This window comes from Aspergillus novofumigatus, assembly GCF_002847465.1.
Source record: "Aspergillus novofumigatus IBT 16806 chromosome Unknown P174scaffold_16, whole genome shotgun sequence".
NCBI lineage: Eukaryota > Fungi > Ascomycota > Eurotiomycetes > Eurotiales > Aspergillaceae > Aspergillus > Aspergillus novofumigatus.
Window position 1 is genome coordinate 1 of NW_020194289.1, and position 16,205 is coordinate 16,205.

The 16,205-nt window shown below is 47.9% G+C and overlaps 8 protein-coding genes across 8 annotated transcripts; 3 read left to right on the forward strand and 5 right to left on the reverse strand.

Moving 5' to 3' along the window:
• Positions 1-25: 25 nt before the first annotated feature.
• Positions 26-1,334, forward strand: P174DRAFT_473681 (uncharacterized protein; the record flags this gene model as incomplete). Its single annotated transcript, XM_024830639.1, has 8 exons — positions 26-216; positions 285-293; positions 358-449; positions 504-549; positions 607-728; positions 785-861; positions 922-1,128; positions 1,149-1,334. The coding sequence occupies exons 1-8, from the start codon at positions 65-67 to the stop codon at positions 1,332-1,334; spliced, it is 891 nt and encodes a 296-aa protein (XP_024676949.1). The 5' UTR covers positions 26-64.
• Positions 1,335-2,983: 1,649 nt separating this feature from the next.
• Positions 2,984-4,712, reverse strand: P174DRAFT_380513 (MFS transporter; the record flags this gene model as incomplete). The annotated part of the gene is made up of 3 exons (XM_024822984.1): positions 2,984-3,235; positions 3,349-3,411; positions 3,471-4,712. The coding sequence occupies 3 exons, from the start codon at positions 4,710-4,712 to the stop codon at positions 2,984-2,986; spliced, it is 1,557 nt and encodes a 518-aa protein (XP_024676950.1).
• Positions 4,713-5,585: 873 nt separating this feature from the next.
• P174DRAFT_446487 (VOC family protein) lies at positions 5,586-6,404 on the reverse strand. The gene is made up of 2 exons (XM_024828590.1): positions 6,282-6,404; positions 5,586-6,219 (listed from the first exon to the last, which is right to left on the reverse strand). Exons 1-2 carry the CDS (start codon positions 6,387-6,389, stop codon positions 5,737-5,739), a joined length of 591 nt encoding a protein of 196 aa, XP_024676951.1. The 5' UTR covers positions 6,390-6,404; the 3' UTR covers positions 5,586-5,736.
• A 580-nt stretch (positions 6,405-6,984) lies between these two features.
• Positions 6,985-8,007, forward strand: P174DRAFT_465196 (NAD(P)-binding protein; the record flags this gene model as incomplete). The annotated part of the gene is made up of 1 exon (XM_024830509.1): positions 6,985-8,007. One exon carries the CDS (start codon positions 6,985-6,987, stop codon positions 8,005-8,007), a length of 1,023 nt encoding a protein of 340 aa, XP_024676952.1.
• A 120-nt stretch (positions 8,008-8,127) lies between these two features.
• On the reverse strand, positions 8,128-8,863 carry P174DRAFT_455593 (uncharacterized protein). Its single transcript, XM_024829336.1, has 3 exons — positions 8,636-8,863; positions 8,536-8,585; positions 8,128-8,478 (listed from the first exon to the last, which is right to left on the reverse strand). The coding sequence occupies exons 1-3, from the start codon at positions 8,710-8,712 to the stop codon at positions 8,249-8,251; spliced, it is 357 nt and encodes a 118-aa protein (XP_024676953.1). The 5' UTR covers positions 8,713-8,863; the 3' UTR covers positions 8,128-8,248.
• An 823-nt stretch (positions 8,864-9,686) lies between these two features.
• P174DRAFT_415368 (uncharacterized protein) lies at positions 9,687-10,114 on the reverse strand. Its single transcript, XM_024824424.1, has one exon. The coding sequence runs from the start codon at positions 9,867-9,869 to the stop codon at positions 9,711-9,713; it is 159 nt and encodes a 52-aa protein (XP_024676954.1). The 5' UTR covers positions 9,870-10,114; the 3' UTR covers positions 9,687-9,710.
• Positions 10,115-10,934: 820 nt separating this feature from the next.
• P174DRAFT_380495 (MFS transporter) lies at positions 10,935-12,658 on the forward strand (the record flags this gene model as incomplete). The annotated part of the gene is made up of 3 exons (XM_024822983.1): positions 10,935-11,010; positions 11,079-12,013; positions 12,065-12,658. 3 exons carry the CDS (start codon positions 10,935-10,937, stop codon positions 12,656-12,658), a joined length of 1,605 nt encoding a protein of 534 aa, XP_024676955.1.
• Positions 12,659-13,276: 618 nt separating this feature from the next.
• P174DRAFT_465198 (Zn(II)2Cys6 transcription factor) lies at positions 13,277-15,724 on the reverse strand (the record flags this gene model as incomplete). The annotated part of the gene is made up of 8 exons (XM_024830510.1): positions 13,277-13,747; positions 13,804-14,022; positions 14,123-14,375; positions 14,426-14,447; positions 14,506-14,674; positions 14,894-15,481; positions 15,533-15,564; positions 15,622-15,724. 8 exons carry the CDS (start codon positions 15,722-15,724, stop codon positions 13,277-13,279), a joined length of 1,857 nt encoding a protein of 618 aa, XP_024676956.1.
• Between the last annotated feature and the right edge of the window lie 481 nt (positions 15,725-16,205).

The following is a 16,205-nucleotide window of genomic DNA, read 5'->3' on the forward strand; positions in this document are numbered from 1 at the left end:
GGTTGTTACTTACTCATAATTTCTAGTTGTCCAGAATCCAAGTGGCTCAGTTCTAATTCAAGCAATGCGAGTCTTCTGGGTCGGTCTCAAGAGAGGCTGCAATCTCGATGCTGCAAAGCCATCAGTCTTGGCACGAACTCACCCTGCAACTACTGTTTCCTGGGACGATGCATTTGTTGAGGAATTGAAACGAGCACTCGTCGCATGTTCTGTATTGTGAGTTATCTGAAGCGACATGAGACCCTTGATATTTGTGCACTGATAACTTTCATGCCTTTCGTCAGTTGTGTGTTGTAAGTCTCAGGTCCCAACTGCCCATCAAAGACTTGGATTGCAGCAGACTAAGCTGGATTGCAGTCCCATTTTCTGGGTTTGTTACGGTCAGACCAACAGCAACCTGGTTAGCCAGGCAGCCACCATGAAAACCTATGGCATTCCGAATGACATGAGTATTGCAACCGGGGATCCTTACGCGTTATGAGAGCACTAATTGAGGCCTATAGTGGGATGCTTTAATCCAATCATGGTTTTGACCTTTCTTCCAACCATGTACGCATACTGCTAGGCTGTCTTATATTCCATTTTAGATACTAAGACATTCTCTAGGGAAAAAGTCGTTTACCCAACCCTGCGAGGGTTTCGCCTCAGCTTTAAACCAATCAGTCGAATCACCGCCGGTTTCCTGGTGATGGCATGTGCCATTGGATATTCGGCAGGGATTCAAGACCGTTAGTAGTAAAATGTTTCAACCCACTCTTCCAAGGCCTGCTGACCCAGGTCGCAGTGATTTACCGATTACCTCCATGCTACGAACATCCTCTTAGCAGATATTGCAGCGACGGTGGAAGAACGCCAAATGACGTAAGAGAGTTTCTTTCAACCATTCTCGCTCATCCCAGCGAGAGCCTAACAAAAACACAGGTCAGCGTCTTCCTGCAAGTCCCCGTCTACACAATGACAGCCCTTTCTGAAGTCCTTGCGTACGTCGCCGGCATGGAGTACGCATACACCAAAGCCCGTAAGTCCATGCGTAGCGTCGTATCAGCTCTCTTCTCCTCACCTGCCCACCGCGGCCTCAATGCTGGGCATCACGCTCTCACCCGGTCTCAAAAGACCCCAAGGTCCTCGGTAGAATACGCCTCGTTGAGCGGCGTTTATGCCTCGTCACGGCCGTCTTTGTTCTTGCTCGCCTCGGGAAGTACAACAAGATAGAGGAGAAAATGAACATGCTCAATAGCGGAGACGGGGAGTCTACCTCTGTGAATGAGGACGCGCAGCAGACGCAGATAGCCAGAAGTGTAAGAAGGTGCGCTTCATCATTGGAGATCCGGTAAAATGACCTTTGAAGAGTAGATGCGGTCGTCCGGATTAGATTGAGGGTTTCTATGGTCTCAATGGTCTCTGCTGACTTGCCAGCACTTTGAAATTCTTGGTCAAAACATAAAGAGTTCTTGGAGCAAGCGCTTGTTGATGGGAAATAGGAAATGATATCGTATACACTTCCATGCTGCTTGGTAAAGTTGCATTCGTTGGAACCGAATCAAATAGTTACTTGGCACTATTTTGCTTAGTAATCCACTAATTTTAACTTAGGATTTTCCTAGAACTATTGACATCACTTAGATAGCCTAGTATCTATTCTATCTAAATATATAAGAATTAATTCAAAAATATCCTAGTGGTTGGTGAGATATATGGAATAATCATTTCTGTCATGAGTTGGAATGGAGAATAGTTGGTGGTTTGTATATATATATGATTAACGTTCGACAATTACTATTAGTTAAAGAATTAATTTTTAACCATTCACCCATTCAACTCTATAGATACTGAATTGATATTTTAGATATAGACTTAAAATGTCTATAATTGCCATATATTTCTATATAAAAATTATAATTTTATAAAGGCATGTTTGATAGGCCATTAGTATAGGCCTAAGATTAGGAGAAATTCAATTTCTGAAAACCATGAATTAAATCCTTTTAAGGTTATATAAAATCGAGACTGAACCGAACCGCAATCTAACCAGTAGTTAGTTAGTAGTGGCCTGGCTAGGCCTATAGGCCTAGTAGCGGTTTCTTGCAGTTAAACCCGAACCGAATCTGAACGGATCAGGTTTGGTTCTGATGTCTAAAATTTTGGACTAGAAATCGCAGCAGTTTGGTTCCAACTAGGGTTGGACTCGCCCGAAGTCAGACCGAATGCAACTTCTAGTCTGGAGGTAAACAGTATTATAACAATCTTTTATGCTGTGGTAAGTACCTAACCACCCCTGTATAATTAGCTTAGTGAAAAGTAATATTAGCCACTCAGAGCTAGTAGCCGGTCTGTCCAGTCTGTTGAAGACTGTACTCAGCTTAGAGCATAGAGTCATTCCTGGGAATCTGATCATTGTTAATCCTAGCCCAAAGATCGATTTTTGCGGCATTGCGGTTATTCACAAACGCATTAGTAAGCTTAGGAAGCTAGTTCCCAGACTTTTAATGTAGTGAGCGTGATAACAGAAGTTTCAAAGTAGATATTTGTGCTATCCAGCATTTTGTTCGTGATATTGAAGATTGCATTGTGCTTCTTGGGAAGGGTGGTCGCTGAGACAGCACCTTGATTACTAATATAACCTCTATCGAAGAGAAACGGGCTCTATACTTGACAGCTTCCAACGCAAACATAATGACCACGAGGGTTGTACCGAAATGAGCTCCTTGGCAACCATGGAGCAATCATACCGAAGTCAGAACCTGGTCAGGACTTTCAATTTTCCCACTTCGAATGCTAAATTGGTCATCAAATACCACCGCCCCAGTCCATCACCAACCTAGAATGATACTGCTGCGTTGCGTCGATAGCAGCGGGGTGCTGGAGATCACATAATGCAGACCCAGTTGTATCGAACAGAGCCGACTGTCTATTCTCCATTGAAATATCTCTGCGTAACATTTGAGACGCAGGTGGAAAGACACCAGATCTTTCAATAAGTACGTCAGTCCAAACTACTCCTCTCCCGAAGCGCTTTTTTCTTCGTTGGAATAGACTTCCTGTGCTCATGAAGAGCAAAAAACATCGTGAGGATGATGCCAGACGCAGCAAGCCCGACGCCTAAGTACCAGGCTCCTCGATAGCCCCTCAAGAGATCTGTTCCGTTCTTGTTGAGATCAGTCTCGACTATTGCACCAAATCCGAGACCCAAAGAGATCGCATAATTCATAATGGTTGCAACCAAGCTGGCTGAGACCTGCAATCACAAAGTTAGCTATTTTCTCCTTTCTCAAAGCTGAATCATCAAACAGCATCAAGAGACTTAGCTCCAAGGCCTTTTGGAAGGGTCTGAGTAGAAAATGGACTTACTCCTTGATGTTCTTGAGGCATCGCGTTTGAAAGTAGAATATTGGAAGCTGGAAAGACATTTCCCTGGCCGCAGTCAGTCAGTACGGACAACAATACGAGAATATAGTCATTAAGTAACTCACATGGCCCCAAGGCATCACTATTATGGACACAAACAGCTGCGCCCAGTAGCTCTGTTTGATAGGCATGGTGGCATAGAGAATGTCGGCTGTGCAAAAGGCCGCTGCAGAGATCATCATGACCACACTGGCAGGCAGTTTCTGAAGGATTAACCCTGTTGTGAAGGAAGCAACAAACCCGCTGATGGCTGCAGGCGAAAACTGCAGACAAGCAAATAGAGGTGAGATGCCTCGAAAGTTCTGAACAAACTCCCAGCCATAGAATACCCAGACTCCAAACGCAGCCCATCCACATGCCAAGGTGGCCAGGACGAAGCTAATGTCTGGTGTGATGGCTGAGAATGGAATCAAGGGGAAAGCCGCCTTTCGCTCAATGTATCCAAATAGACCGAAGAACACCAACGAAGCGATCAGGAGGATATAGATGTATGGGCCCTGCCATTGCGCTCCGGGGGCTATGTTCAAGGCAATGTTGAAAAGGATGAGGCCGCTAATCCCTGTGACGCATCCAGCGATATCCATTCTTGCCCATGGACTGTGCGTTGTTTCCTTTCGCGGTGTTGGGGTGCGTGGAACCAGGAATATGGCGACAATACCGCAGACCGCTTCCAAAATGGCCATAAACCAGAATCCCCAAGGCCACGATCGATATTTGGCAGCGAGAGCGGAAACCAGACCTCCAAAGATGAATCCACTGGGTGCCGTAGACCCGAAGGCGCTGAATACCATTTCCTTGCGCATCCCTGGCTCATATGATCTCGCCAAAATAGCCATTCCATTGGGAAGTAGAAAGGCAGGGCCAATGCCCTGAAGAACCCGACAGCAACAAAAAAACACAGGCCCACTGGATTCCGCGAATGCGGCAATCAGTGTCCAGATCGCAAGCCAGAAGAATCCAGCAGTGAAGAGGAGTTTATGGCCGTACAAATCGCCCAAACGACCGGCACCTAGGATGAATGTTCCCACCGTCAGAGAGTAGGCAGCCGGAAACCACGAAAGTTGACTCATGTTGTTGCCGATACCAAATGATTCCCCAAGAACAGGGAGAATTGATATCACTTGGCCAAGACCAGCTTGGCTCACAAGCTGGGCCATGCAGACCACGACGATGAACGCAATCTCGCCAGATAGTGACTGAGGACGTTTGACGTCCAGGTCCTCTTGGGATCCTGTTGGTGTGGACGAATCGTCGTGCTCTCCGTCGACCCCGTGCGCCTCATCGTCAATGAGATCGTTGCGTGGCATGATGGCGTTGGCGTTTACGTTTGCGTTTTCCAGAGACTGCTATTATGGTCTCTTTCGCCTGGGTTCTCGAGCTGTGGTGATTGTTTACACACCAACATACAATGATGCCTGGAGATGCAATAGTATATTGTGATTGTAATATCTGACTCGATTGATGGTAAGAGAGATGGTACACTTCATGCACTGTGCAAACGGTTTTACCCCTGGCTGACTGAACAGTCACTCCACTTGAATTCTGACCTGTCCTGCACTCTATCTTCTCGATCCGAAGCCGTCGGGACGGGACAAGGCAAAGCCACTTAAGCACGTCAGTGGCCTCGGAGGCACACCAGCCGTACGTATAGCACTCAACTTGAGTAGTTTCGTAGATAACCGTGTTGGGACAATTCTACACACCTGTCCGGATTGGTTCGGATTTCGCCTATCGAAGACCCACAGGGCCCCATTTCAAAAGTCCGTTGAGGCTTCGGTAATTCGGTAATCTTATCGTGTCAATTCCGAGGCTTGATATCAGATCCGAAGCTCTTGCCTGATAAGGCGCAACCGGCGGGTTGTACCGTCATCCCAAGCCACTAGATGATTTCAGTAGATATGGGTCTCTTAGCTCACCGGTCCGGCATCCCAAATGGCAAGGCGACCGAACGATATCACCAGTCTCTCGGGAAGATTGGGAAAGAGGGAAGAAAATACAGCTTTGAGGATTTATGCAGGGCGCCTGATTTCAGCGACGGATGGCTGAGGCTGGGCCTCTTACCGTTTTGGTCTATCTCGTTGTGTTTGTGCATCCAGAAATATTACCACGTACACAACGATCCGCAGTTCTGGTCACTGCCGCCGATGTGGCGGTTACCTCGTGAGGGAAATTTGTTTGTCATTAAAATCCGCATCTGATTAAAATTTTATGCCATGTAGGATGTCCTATTTATCGAACGGATGAACCCCAAAAGTCCTTTGCATTCCTAAATCCGCCCTAACATGTGATTCATCATTCTTGGGCCTCCGTTACCTGTCAAAAACTCCTGTGTCAAGGAAGCTGTTTACCGATGGAATTGATGTACGGCCGGCTGACAAGTAACACTCGTGCCCCATCAGGATCTCTCACCGTGGCATAGGTCGCCAGAGGTTCCGAGCCAAAACTAAATGTTGCGACGTGAGGTTTCCCTCCCATACCCAACCTGTCCAAACGTTCCAAGGTGGCATTGATCTTGTCCCCCATCCAGAAAGATGTCAGGAACAAACCCGTGTTTGGAGGATCTGAATCGACAGTAGGAATTTTCTTGGCATCTGGAAACTCGACGAGGTAGATGACGCCATCGGTTCCGTTGTGAACAGATGTCGTATCGCCGAGAAAGTAACCGGGTAGCACAGAGGTGCTAGTTCCGAAGAGAGTCGTCAGATCCCCTTGAAAAGTGTAGTTTCGTATGATGTTGAGCCCGAGTCCATCCACATAGAACCTCAGACTTTCCGACAAAGAGCTGGCCGAAACTACAGTATGGTGAACTGCATACTGTGGCGCAATTAGATCATCAAACGACAGGTATTGGACCAGATTGCCCGGTCGAGACTCACATGAGTATCCGGTTCTTGAATGATAGTCGGAATTTGTGCCGGAGGTGAAGCACCAGTTAATCCTGCTGACAGACACAGGAGAAGCTGTAAGACCGCAAATCGAGCCATGTTGAACGAAGCAAATTTGATCCGCATGCTACCAAATTCGTCAACGGGGGAGTCCCAGGGAGACGACGACCGAAATATATGTGTATCATGCTTGTTCAAATCAACCCATCGAAGATGATGTAAGACAGAGAGAGTTATTGGCTGTCGTCTATGTCTCGGATAAACAACACCCACTTTCGGAAGGCAGTCCGGAATACGTGTTCAGACTGATCACAAGTAGTACCTTGAACATGAACCGCGTGAGTCACGGATCAACAGGAGACTGGACCGATAAATCCTATTCGCTGGCCAGATGCCACTGATGTCGCAGTATCTCCCCGGAGCAAAAAACAGCGCAGATGTACTTAGCCGCAGACCTGATTATAGATTATAAAAAAGGCGGTGGAGGCGCTATTCTCTTAGCAGTAAGCCCATGACTATCGCACCTCTCATTTATAGCTTGCCTGTGTAATACCCAGTCGCCGATCGCACTTTGAGATTGCAGTGCACTGCATTTCTTAGGCTGGAGTATTCATTCCGTACTGCCATATCTTGCAGACACGACACTACCGTCTCGCGATTTCTCAGCTCTATTTCGAATCCATCCGTCAGAAATATGATTGCATCATCCAGCATAGTGCCTCCTGGTGGCCTGGTACTCGTCACTGGCGTCACAGGTTTTATTGGCTCGTACATTGCGAACGGGCTGCTGGAGCTTGGCTACAGAGTGCGCGGAACAGTCCGCTCGAGTGAAAAGGCAACCTGGGTGACGCAAGCCCTGACCAGACGCAACCCCTCTGCAGATTTCGAGGCTGTCATTGTACCAGACCAGAATGCCCCCGGCGTCTGGGACGCAGTTCTCAAGGATGTCGATGGCATCGCCCATGTCGCAGGAGACGTGAGCTTCGGACCCGACCCGACCAAAGTCATTACGCCAAGTGTAGAAGCTCTTCGAAGACTTCTTGAGGCTGCTAGAAAAGAGCCTTCAGTCAAGCGTTTCGTATTCACCAGTAGCGATCAAGCAGCAAGCAATCGTTCGACTACGCGGGAGATCCCGATCAATGAGGAAACTTGGAATGAAGAGGCCATCGAAGCGGCGTGGAAACCACCGCCTTACGAGGCGGAACGTGGGTGGGACGTTTATTCTGCACTCAAAGCGCAAGTTGAGAAGGAAATGTGGGAGTTCAGCCAGAAGGAGAAGCCAACCTTCGTGGTGAACTCTGTTTTGCCAACTTACACAATAGGGGCCATCTTCGACGAGCAACAGGCAGGTAGCACGGCGAAATGGTTGCTAGACTTCTACAAAGATCCATCAAAGGATGGCTTCATGAGAGGTTTCGGAGCCTCATATTATGTTTATGTCGGAGATGTGGCGCTCTTGCACATTGGTGCGCTGACTCTAGAGGAGGTACAGAACAAGCGCTTGTTGGCATTTGCGGGCCGTTTCAGTTTCAATAGTTGGCTCGAGGTTTTCCGCAAACAAGACCCTGGCAAGCCCTGGCCAGAGGATGATCCTACCCAAGCGCTGGATAGAAGACGAGTTAATGGTGAGACGGAATTGGATATACTAAGGCGGTTTGGGAAGGATGGTTGGACAAGCTTTGAGGACAGCGTCTTGAAGGTATTGGAAAGTCCTTGATATCTAAAGACATGAATACATTTGGGGTGTGCGGTATGCCCAGTGCAGATCTACTTGGAAATTGAGTTCTGTTTCACGCTTCTGAAACATTGTACTTGGTCTCAGAAATGTAAAAATTGTAGGGGTTAATTGCTGACAATCCGGAGAACGGCTGATAAAATCCCCTTGGTCAGCTATTTGTGCTTTGCTGCTATTCCTATTCTACTATCTAAGAGATGATGAAAAATTCATCCCTGATCAGCTAACTACCACCGTCCATCTTGGTTTGTGGAAAGTTGATTGAGCTCTTGACAAACGGTACACGCAGTCCACTCTTGACGCTCAAGACCTGAGCTTTCTCCCAGTCCCAAACTTTGCCAACGGTGAATGGATCATTTTGAAGAAGATTCAAAGCTTCCTTCTTGTCATGAGCTTGAACCAGAACCCAACTACCACGCTCAATATTCTCTTCATGATCGTCGTACATAGGGCCTTGGTTCGCAACGCGTTAGCAATCATTATATTCCACACTTCCGCATTTTGTATTACCTCCGGCAAGCCAGTATTCTGATTCTCGTTCAACGAAACGTTCGTGAGGGCTAGAGAGCTTTAGAACCGTGTCATACTCGTTGATCCGACCAGGACTTACTCGGTCCAGGACTCTCGGTTCTTGAGACCATCCGGGCCATCAGGTAAGATGAACAGAAATTCGTGCTTTTCAGACATTTTTGTGGTTCCAAGTGGTTGATTAGGTGAACAATTCAGGAACTTCCAAAAGTACTTTGCACTTCGTCCAAGCTAGAAAGTGATATTTTCCGCTTATGAAGTCAGGCTGGTCGTTGATCACCCGGTTTGTTGAGTCTTACGTGGAATCACTGTTCCCGACGCTCGGCTCTGAACATGATGGACATAGCCGGGTCGATGAAAGTTTTAACCACTGGAACGACACGGCACCATGAATTCAATCCGCGTAAGCAGTGACAACCAAATCTACGGATGAGCTGTACCGGGCCCCTGCATATTTCCGAGCAGTGTGGTGCTTTCAGTTTAGCGATCTGTAATTTCCCTGAATTAGCGGCTGTCTGATGAATTCAAATGACTCGTCTGCCCCCGTATAGCTGCATTTAGATCCGGTGCCAAGGTCGGTACGGACTAGTATATATACCGGAAAGCAGGACACGGTTGTGTTGCATCAATTTTGCTCCGAGAGCATGTCGACTAGGCATTTGTCCTATCATAAATTGGTGCTGCGAAATGCGCGAGGGATGACACGTAATCTCGGAAATTGTTGATGTATCCTAAAAACCTGCGCAGTTCTAATTTGTTCCAAGGCTCGGGCCGGTCCAGGGTCCAGACTCCATCGGTTAACACCAGAGTGGGGAACCCGGGAAAACCCAGACGAATCAAGAGCTAATACTCAAGGGAAGGTTAACCGATAGCAGGGTCTCAAATTGGTAGTTCTTGATTGATGATCTTCATAAGTTCCTAGTGTAATACAGAAGGCGTTACTAGCTCGTTTCCCCCACTAGGCCCTCCGCCCTCAGTGACGTGAACCTCATTTTCATCCATGTTACAGGTCAGGTGGCATCATTCTAAAGATGGGACGCCGCGCTAGTTGATCATCCGACTTATATTGTGGCTTCTGGCCTTATCAGCACTCAGTATTAGTTAGCCGGTATCAGACCTTTACATTAATATTATTATTGTCGAGAGTCGACTGCTTCTTAACTACTATACAACCACTCTTTAGCTAGTTCCCAACTGCTTGACAAGTACTTGCACTTTGAATTATATCCCCCACTAATAGATACAATATAAGTGTAGCCGGTGACATCAGTACATGGGTACTCAGAGAGATCATCTGTATACTCGATATATAGCATGCGAAGGGGGTTTGATTTTGCATCTGTTAGGTGAATGAAAGCAATTGGTTGCTAAGTAATCCCAAACCAATTAAAAAGTACTCATCAACCAGTTGGACGGCATACCTCTTCAATTTCCTCAACATCGCCTATATTTGAAGACATGTCTTCAATCCTGCCAAATCTAAAAGGAATATCCTCTTGATTCGTGTTGTCGTGGCTGGCAAAATCAGTTTACAACTGATTGAGAAGTAGTTTCAAAATTTCTTGAAATTGTAAAGGAACGAAATATTTAAGCAAGATAATTGAAATTTCGCGGTATGTGGTACAGTATGTGAAAGCTGAGGCGCGCAGCTTCTTCCAAGCCCCGGTGGCGCCCGCTTGCGGCGTCGGGGAAGCGGCACCTTATCTGTGTACTCCATTTTCATCGATTGAGTTTCAAACCGGCATTTGCGTAATAATCCCTCTATCCTTGGCATTTCCCTCACCTGGCTTGGCCCAGGAGCAGCTCCACGAGTATCCTGAGATATTATTCATTCAACTAAGGCAATTTACTGAGTTTTAGAGAGCCGGTGCTTGGCGCTGCGATGTTCTGGTTGAAATCGATGACCTGATAATCGATCTCGGAGTGGTGAGCGAGGCATTTTATAAGCCTCTGCAGCGCGGCGACTACTTGGAATCCTGCCATTTCTAAGAGCTCCTATTGCAAGTCGAAGCCTTCCCTCTTGCTCCACCGATGATTGAGACGATTGACGCGCTTTTGGTGGCGAGGTGGTAGGTTGAAGATCAGTAATAGCTTTGATGAGGTGGTTTACGTAAGGAAGTCGGGGCGGAACAACGGAGACTTTTGACCAAGGTACGGTACTATAGTAGACGGTGTTAATACTGCAGGAAATAGATTCTGACAAATCGACATCAGGATCGACATCAGGACAGCATCAAAGAAGACCGATGAGATTGCGCTTTTAGACAGGTGGGGGTCCATCTCTTCATATTTTCATCTTCCACATATTTAATTCTCTTTATTTTATCCGCAAACCTCTTCGCCTATGACTACAGTCAAGTACCATTCAATTCCTACTCACAATGACCAGCTCATCCCTAGAAGGGCTGGAAACTGCATCGCATCATTCCAAAAATCCACCATCGAGGCATGGTGATGGTAAGTAGCTCTCAAAGATATCCTGCAAAAGCTGGAGGCCTGTTGATCCCGTTGACTAACTCATACAGATGGAGGTCTAGGTTCTGCACAGACTGCAAGAGATGAATACGTCTACATTGCCGATGGCTACGGCATGATTCGGCGGATCATCTTCATCACGACGGTGTGTTCCTCCATGTTCACGAATCAGTTGGGCCTATGCAACAGCCTCACGACGCTCGAAGTAATCGGAGAGTCCTTTGGTGTCACCGACCCTGGCAAACTCTCGTGGACAATCGCTGGCTACGGCTTGACTCTAGGCACATTCATCTTGATCGGAGGACGTTTGGGTGACGAGTTTGGCAACAAGGCAATCTTCGTCATCGGTATGGGCTGGCTTGCTTTGACCAGCATGATGGCGGGAGTCTCCGTCTACTCCAGCTACCCCGTCTACGTCCTTGCTCGTGTCCTGCAGGGCCTTGGTCCCGCCTTAACTGTGCCTAATGCTCTCGCCATCATGGGCAAATGCTTCTCCCAGGGCCCTCGAAACATGGGGTTCGCCTGGTTTGCTGCATCAGCCCCAGTCGGTGCGATGGCAGGTCTCCTCTTTGGGCCCCTCTTCGCCATGGCTTGGTGGCCATGGATCTACTGGAGTCAGGCTTTGGGGGTTGCCTTTGTCTTCGTCCTCTCTATCGTTGCAATCCCAAACATGCCTGTCGAGGGTGAGCAAAAACAACGACGAACGATTCGCGAAATCTTGGAACGAGTTGACCTCCTGGGAGGCGCAAGCGGTGTGACAGCTCTGGTTCTGTTCAACTTCGCCTGGAATCAGAGCCTAGTCACTACGTGGAACGAACCTTACGTCTACGTATGCCTGATCCTCAGTTTCTTGTTCCTGGCGGCGTTCCTTTACATCGAACTTCGCGTAGCTCGCTATCCAATCCTACCTGTCGCCGTCCTCACTTCCGACATTGCCTTCGTCTTTGGTTGTACAGCAGCGGGCTGGTCCACATTTGGCATCTGGGTAAGTACTGATCTTTGCCCCGAAATTATGTCAAACTAACGAAGTATCTAGCTTTTCTACGTCGTCCGAATATGCCTCAATATCGGTGGCCAAACTCCCATTCAACTGGCTGCATGGCTTTCTCCAATCCTCGTCACCGGCATAGGAACAGCATTGATCGTCGGCAAAATAATCACCAAGGTTCCAGCCTCGTCCATCATGTTCTTTGCAATGCTTTGCTATTTCCTCACTTCCCTTCTCATGGCCTTGCGACCCGTCCACTCGACGTACTGGACCTACTTCTTTTTCGCCACCATCATCGCCACCTTTGCAATGGATTCATCGTTGCCTGCTGCCACGATCATCTTCGCAAACGCAGTGCCTCGACAGTACCAGGGCATGGGATCCAGTGTGATCATGACGATTGTTGTCTACAGTATATCGCTAGGTCTCGGCTTCGCTGGTACCATTGAACTTCAGATCAACAATGGCGGACACACCGAGGCAGACTTGCTTCGTGGTTACCGGGGTACTCTCTGGTTTTCTGTCGGGTTGACAGCATTCGGCACTGCTCTCGCCCTTATTTTTCTACTCAAAGATCATCGAAGACGAATGTTGGCCCAGAATCAAGAGGAAGAGGAAAAGGCTGATTCAACTGAGGCTTGAATGGTTGAAGGGTTGACCACTCGTCGATCATTCTTTGAACATTCCAAACGACCAAGCATAATTAGAGGAGTTGATTGCAAATAAGCTTATACAACGAGTATTTAGACTGGTAGTACTTGTGAAACCATGGTAGTCAGGTTGTGCAAAGTCTCCCGACCTCCGCCCCTCTCCGGACTGTTTAGTGCCAGGTATTTACAAGGTGTTCATTCTGTCAAGATGAGCCTGAACTGTGGCCGTTGGTCTGTCGTCACATCATCAGACGCCTGTACCCGTTGTCTATCCTTTATGGCGTAACGTCTATCATGCGTTGTGTGTCGTCTATCATTCGTCACCTGAAATCCGTCATACAGTCTGACCTTTCCAATCTCAGCCCATCAAGGTTTCCAGACTGTTGAGCGAGCTGCGTAAGCTTGAGGGCATCGGCTAACGGCAATTCGTTGTCCAAGCTCAAACCCCCGAAAATTCCACAGCACATACTTAAGTATGGCAGGCTTTTCTTGGAACCGCTACTCACAATATCCAAGAAAGTCAAACAGATCGACACTGCGATCAGGTTGATAAGCTCGCTAGAGATCTAAGATTAGCCAACTCATTCTCCCCGGGTTAGATGTCCTTGTCTCACCCGCCGAGTATGTCACAGCTTGCGATTCGAGCCGCGATGGCTAACACAGCTTGGGCTGACTTTACGCAAAGCTCCATGCTCCTCTTGCGATAGTGTTCGGAGATTAGTCCTTTGGACTGGCTTCCGGTCCATGGAAAGAAAATGATAAATATGGCCTCATGATACTTGCGAACCATGGTCAAGGTCAAATGGCGCGTCTTCTGGTCGTCGAGGGTGACATACCCCGTTTCGTGCCGATGGATATTCTGCAGATGTACTGGAAGACCTGTTCTCCAGCTTTCGAGGGCCTTGTGTGCCTGCATCAGATTTCGTTCTCGCTCGGCCACAGTTTGGCAAAGGGCCCTTGAACTGTAGAGCGTATTGACCGCTGAGCTGAGAACGTTGGCATGTTGACATTGGATGAGCAGCCAATCGGTATCCTTGCCGACTTTGGGTAGCGCATAGTCGGTCCAGTCGGGGGTGAGGATCTGTTTCGGACTGTCAGAAAGGTCCGAACAAAAAGGGTGGCACACCCGGAACTTACCGGTGGCATTCCATTGCGTATGGAATGGACGACTTCTATCGAGTAGAGGTACCACAGAACTCTCCTTGCAAGGTATTCTTTTTCTTTCGTCATGGTCATGTATACCGAGTCACGATTCATAAATCTTCGGGATCTGGCACAGCTGACTGCGTATGACAAAAGTTCAGTGTGAATTTTGTGGTCAATTTGCTCAGAAATTGCCATCTGGAGCTTGGTTAGCTGTTGGAAGGAAAAGTTCGGAACCTTTTATCGTACCATTGCTAAAATTATCTGATCAATCAACATGTGACCAATTCCACGTGAGGAATTGCTGACTTACCTGCATCTTCAGGAGTGTGTCGGGCGATCGCTGCACGGCATCGCGAGAGCTTAATGCCATTCTTAATCGAGCGATCGCCTTCCTGCTCACATCGGAACCTGCAGAGGGCTGTGATCTTGCGGTCAGGACTTGAAAGCCGAAAGCCATAACTGAATCGATCAGTGGTTTCACTGCTAAGCCCTCAATGGATGGCGACTCCCTTGCTTGTTGGACATAATTGTCAAAGAGTGATCTCGTCAAAAAGGTGGAAATGCTGGCATGGTTCAGTCTTATCGCAATGGATGATACGGAGCTGCGACGCACCCAAGGGGTTCTTCAAAACAAGCTTCTAAAGTTAGACTCTGACGACAAGGTGAACCATATGGCGTGGACAGGGCACATACCAGACTTGCACTTTTCCATCAATGCTGTGTCGCTCCAATACCAATGTGAGTGGGTGGAATCATATTGCTCACCGTCGAGGCCAAATGACATCTGAGACTGAGCGTCAGAGAGCCGTCTGAAAATTCCATCTACTTCGTCTTGTTGAGACGGACTTAGATTTCCGAGGCGCTGACGCCGTGGCGAGAAAATTGCCACCAGAGAGAAGTCGATTCTTGGGCTATGGTCTGAACTCCCACACCATTAGCAATTGTCTTTGAATCAAAGTAGCATGTAACCGTCCCTGGAAGATTCCTCACTGCAATCTACAAAGACTGTGTTAGCCCATCTGGTGTTCATACGGTCACTTGCTGAAAAGGGGCAACGAATTGCCTCCTGATCAAAGCTTACCTTTGGACTAGCTTCTTTCCACATATTCTCATCGTAAATGTCTCTCATTGGCCCGGTTGGAGACAGTAGCAAATTCAGCTCGAATTGTGAGGTCGAAGGCAGGTTTGCTGATGCATCGGTAGGGTGTTCGATTGGATACGGGGTGTCAAAATTGGTTTCCGAATAGGTGGTTTTCGGGGGTGACCAAGGTAGCGTTCCCAGCCCGTTCATATTGCTCATGTCAACAGAGAACGGTGCTGCTAGATTGTCACTGCCAAACCACTCCGTAGATGTGGCCGAGAAATCGTCGTGAGCATACTCATCAAACATGACCGGCATGATATGCCGGTCATTCGTGGCAAACATCATCTCTTGGAGATTACTGCCTCCATTTCCAGAAACACGGTTGGCTGCTCCAAGTCGTGTGGCCGTTAATTCTGGCAGTATCTGTACATCATTCGGCGAGGGAACGAGTGTAGTGACTCCAGCTTCGTTGTTATCTGCGTGCGACGGCACCATTGAAACGTCCTCGGCTGTTGACGCCATCGGAGGCCTGTTAGAGGTCTCCTGCTTCTTCGAGAGCTGGTACTCGCACTGCAGATTATGCAACTGATGAGGCTTATTAGCCGATGTCAACCTGTTGAGGAAATTTGTTCTCACATTACAATATCTACATGGCGTCGCACCATCGCCTGTGCCATGCCCAAAGTCAGCAACATCAGATCGGCTACCGAGGTTGAGCTACGCACAGCGGACTTTCTTCGACTTGCACGTCTCACATGCACCTCTGCGCCGAGACATCCATTTCTTTTTCCTGACAGAAGAAGAGACTTCAACTCGGTCTGCTTGCATCGTTGTACAAGATGTGGTGGGCAAATAAGCACTTGTATTTGTCCTTTGCGTTGAGACCGGCCAACTTGCTTGGACTCATCAAAGAAGCCCCAACGGCGACGTTTTTTTTTTTTTATATTCTACGCTATCAGCTCTGCGGCGCTGACGAAACGCTGATCTGAATCCTAGTGTAGCTACATGCATGACATCCCTCCTAGTGCTTATCAGGATAATGGGGGCCGGGCGGCTACACGGAACGTCAGAGCTCTCTAGTACCCGTGCCTTGGCCTAAATAGGCAGGATCCCCCCTTCGTGTCTCAATTGAGACAAACTAGTTTGCATTAGCTCAGCCACCGTGAAATTTTTGAAATTTTACAGTACGTTACATCAGATCATCAGTCAAACTGGTGCTTGACGCCAGGATATCCATGTAATGGCGTAGTTGGCATAGCCTCACTACTTGTTCGTTGGCGGAAATCCTCCGGGAGCCTTTGTTTGGTTC

Bases quoted from the DNA above. Each gene is read 5' to 3' on its own strand.
- P174DRAFT_446487 (XM_024828590.1), bottom strand. From the start codon at position 6,389: ATGGCTCGATTTGCGGTCTTACAGCTTCTCCTGTGTCTGTCAGCAGGA. The intron at 6,220-6,281 runs GTGAGTCTCGAC...ATTGCGCCACAG, and splicing joins TTCAAGAACCGGATACTCAT to TATGCAGTTCACCATACTGT.
- P174DRAFT_455593 (XM_024829336.1), bottom strand. From the start codon at position 8,712: ATGTCTGAAAAGCACGAATTTCTGTTCATCTTACCTGATGGCCCGGAT. The intron at 8,586-8,635 runs GTAAGTCCTGGT...AAAGCTCTCTAG, and splicing joins AACCGAGAGTCCTGGACCGA to CCCTCACGAACGTTTCGTTG. The intron at 8,479-8,535 runs GTAATACAAAAT...TTGCGAACCAAG, and splicing joins AGAATACTGGCTTGCCGGAG to GCCCTATGTACGACGATCAT.
- P174DRAFT_415368 (XM_024824424.1), bottom strand. From the start codon at position 9,869: ATGCTATATATCGAGTATACAGATGATCTCTCTGAGTACCCATGTACT.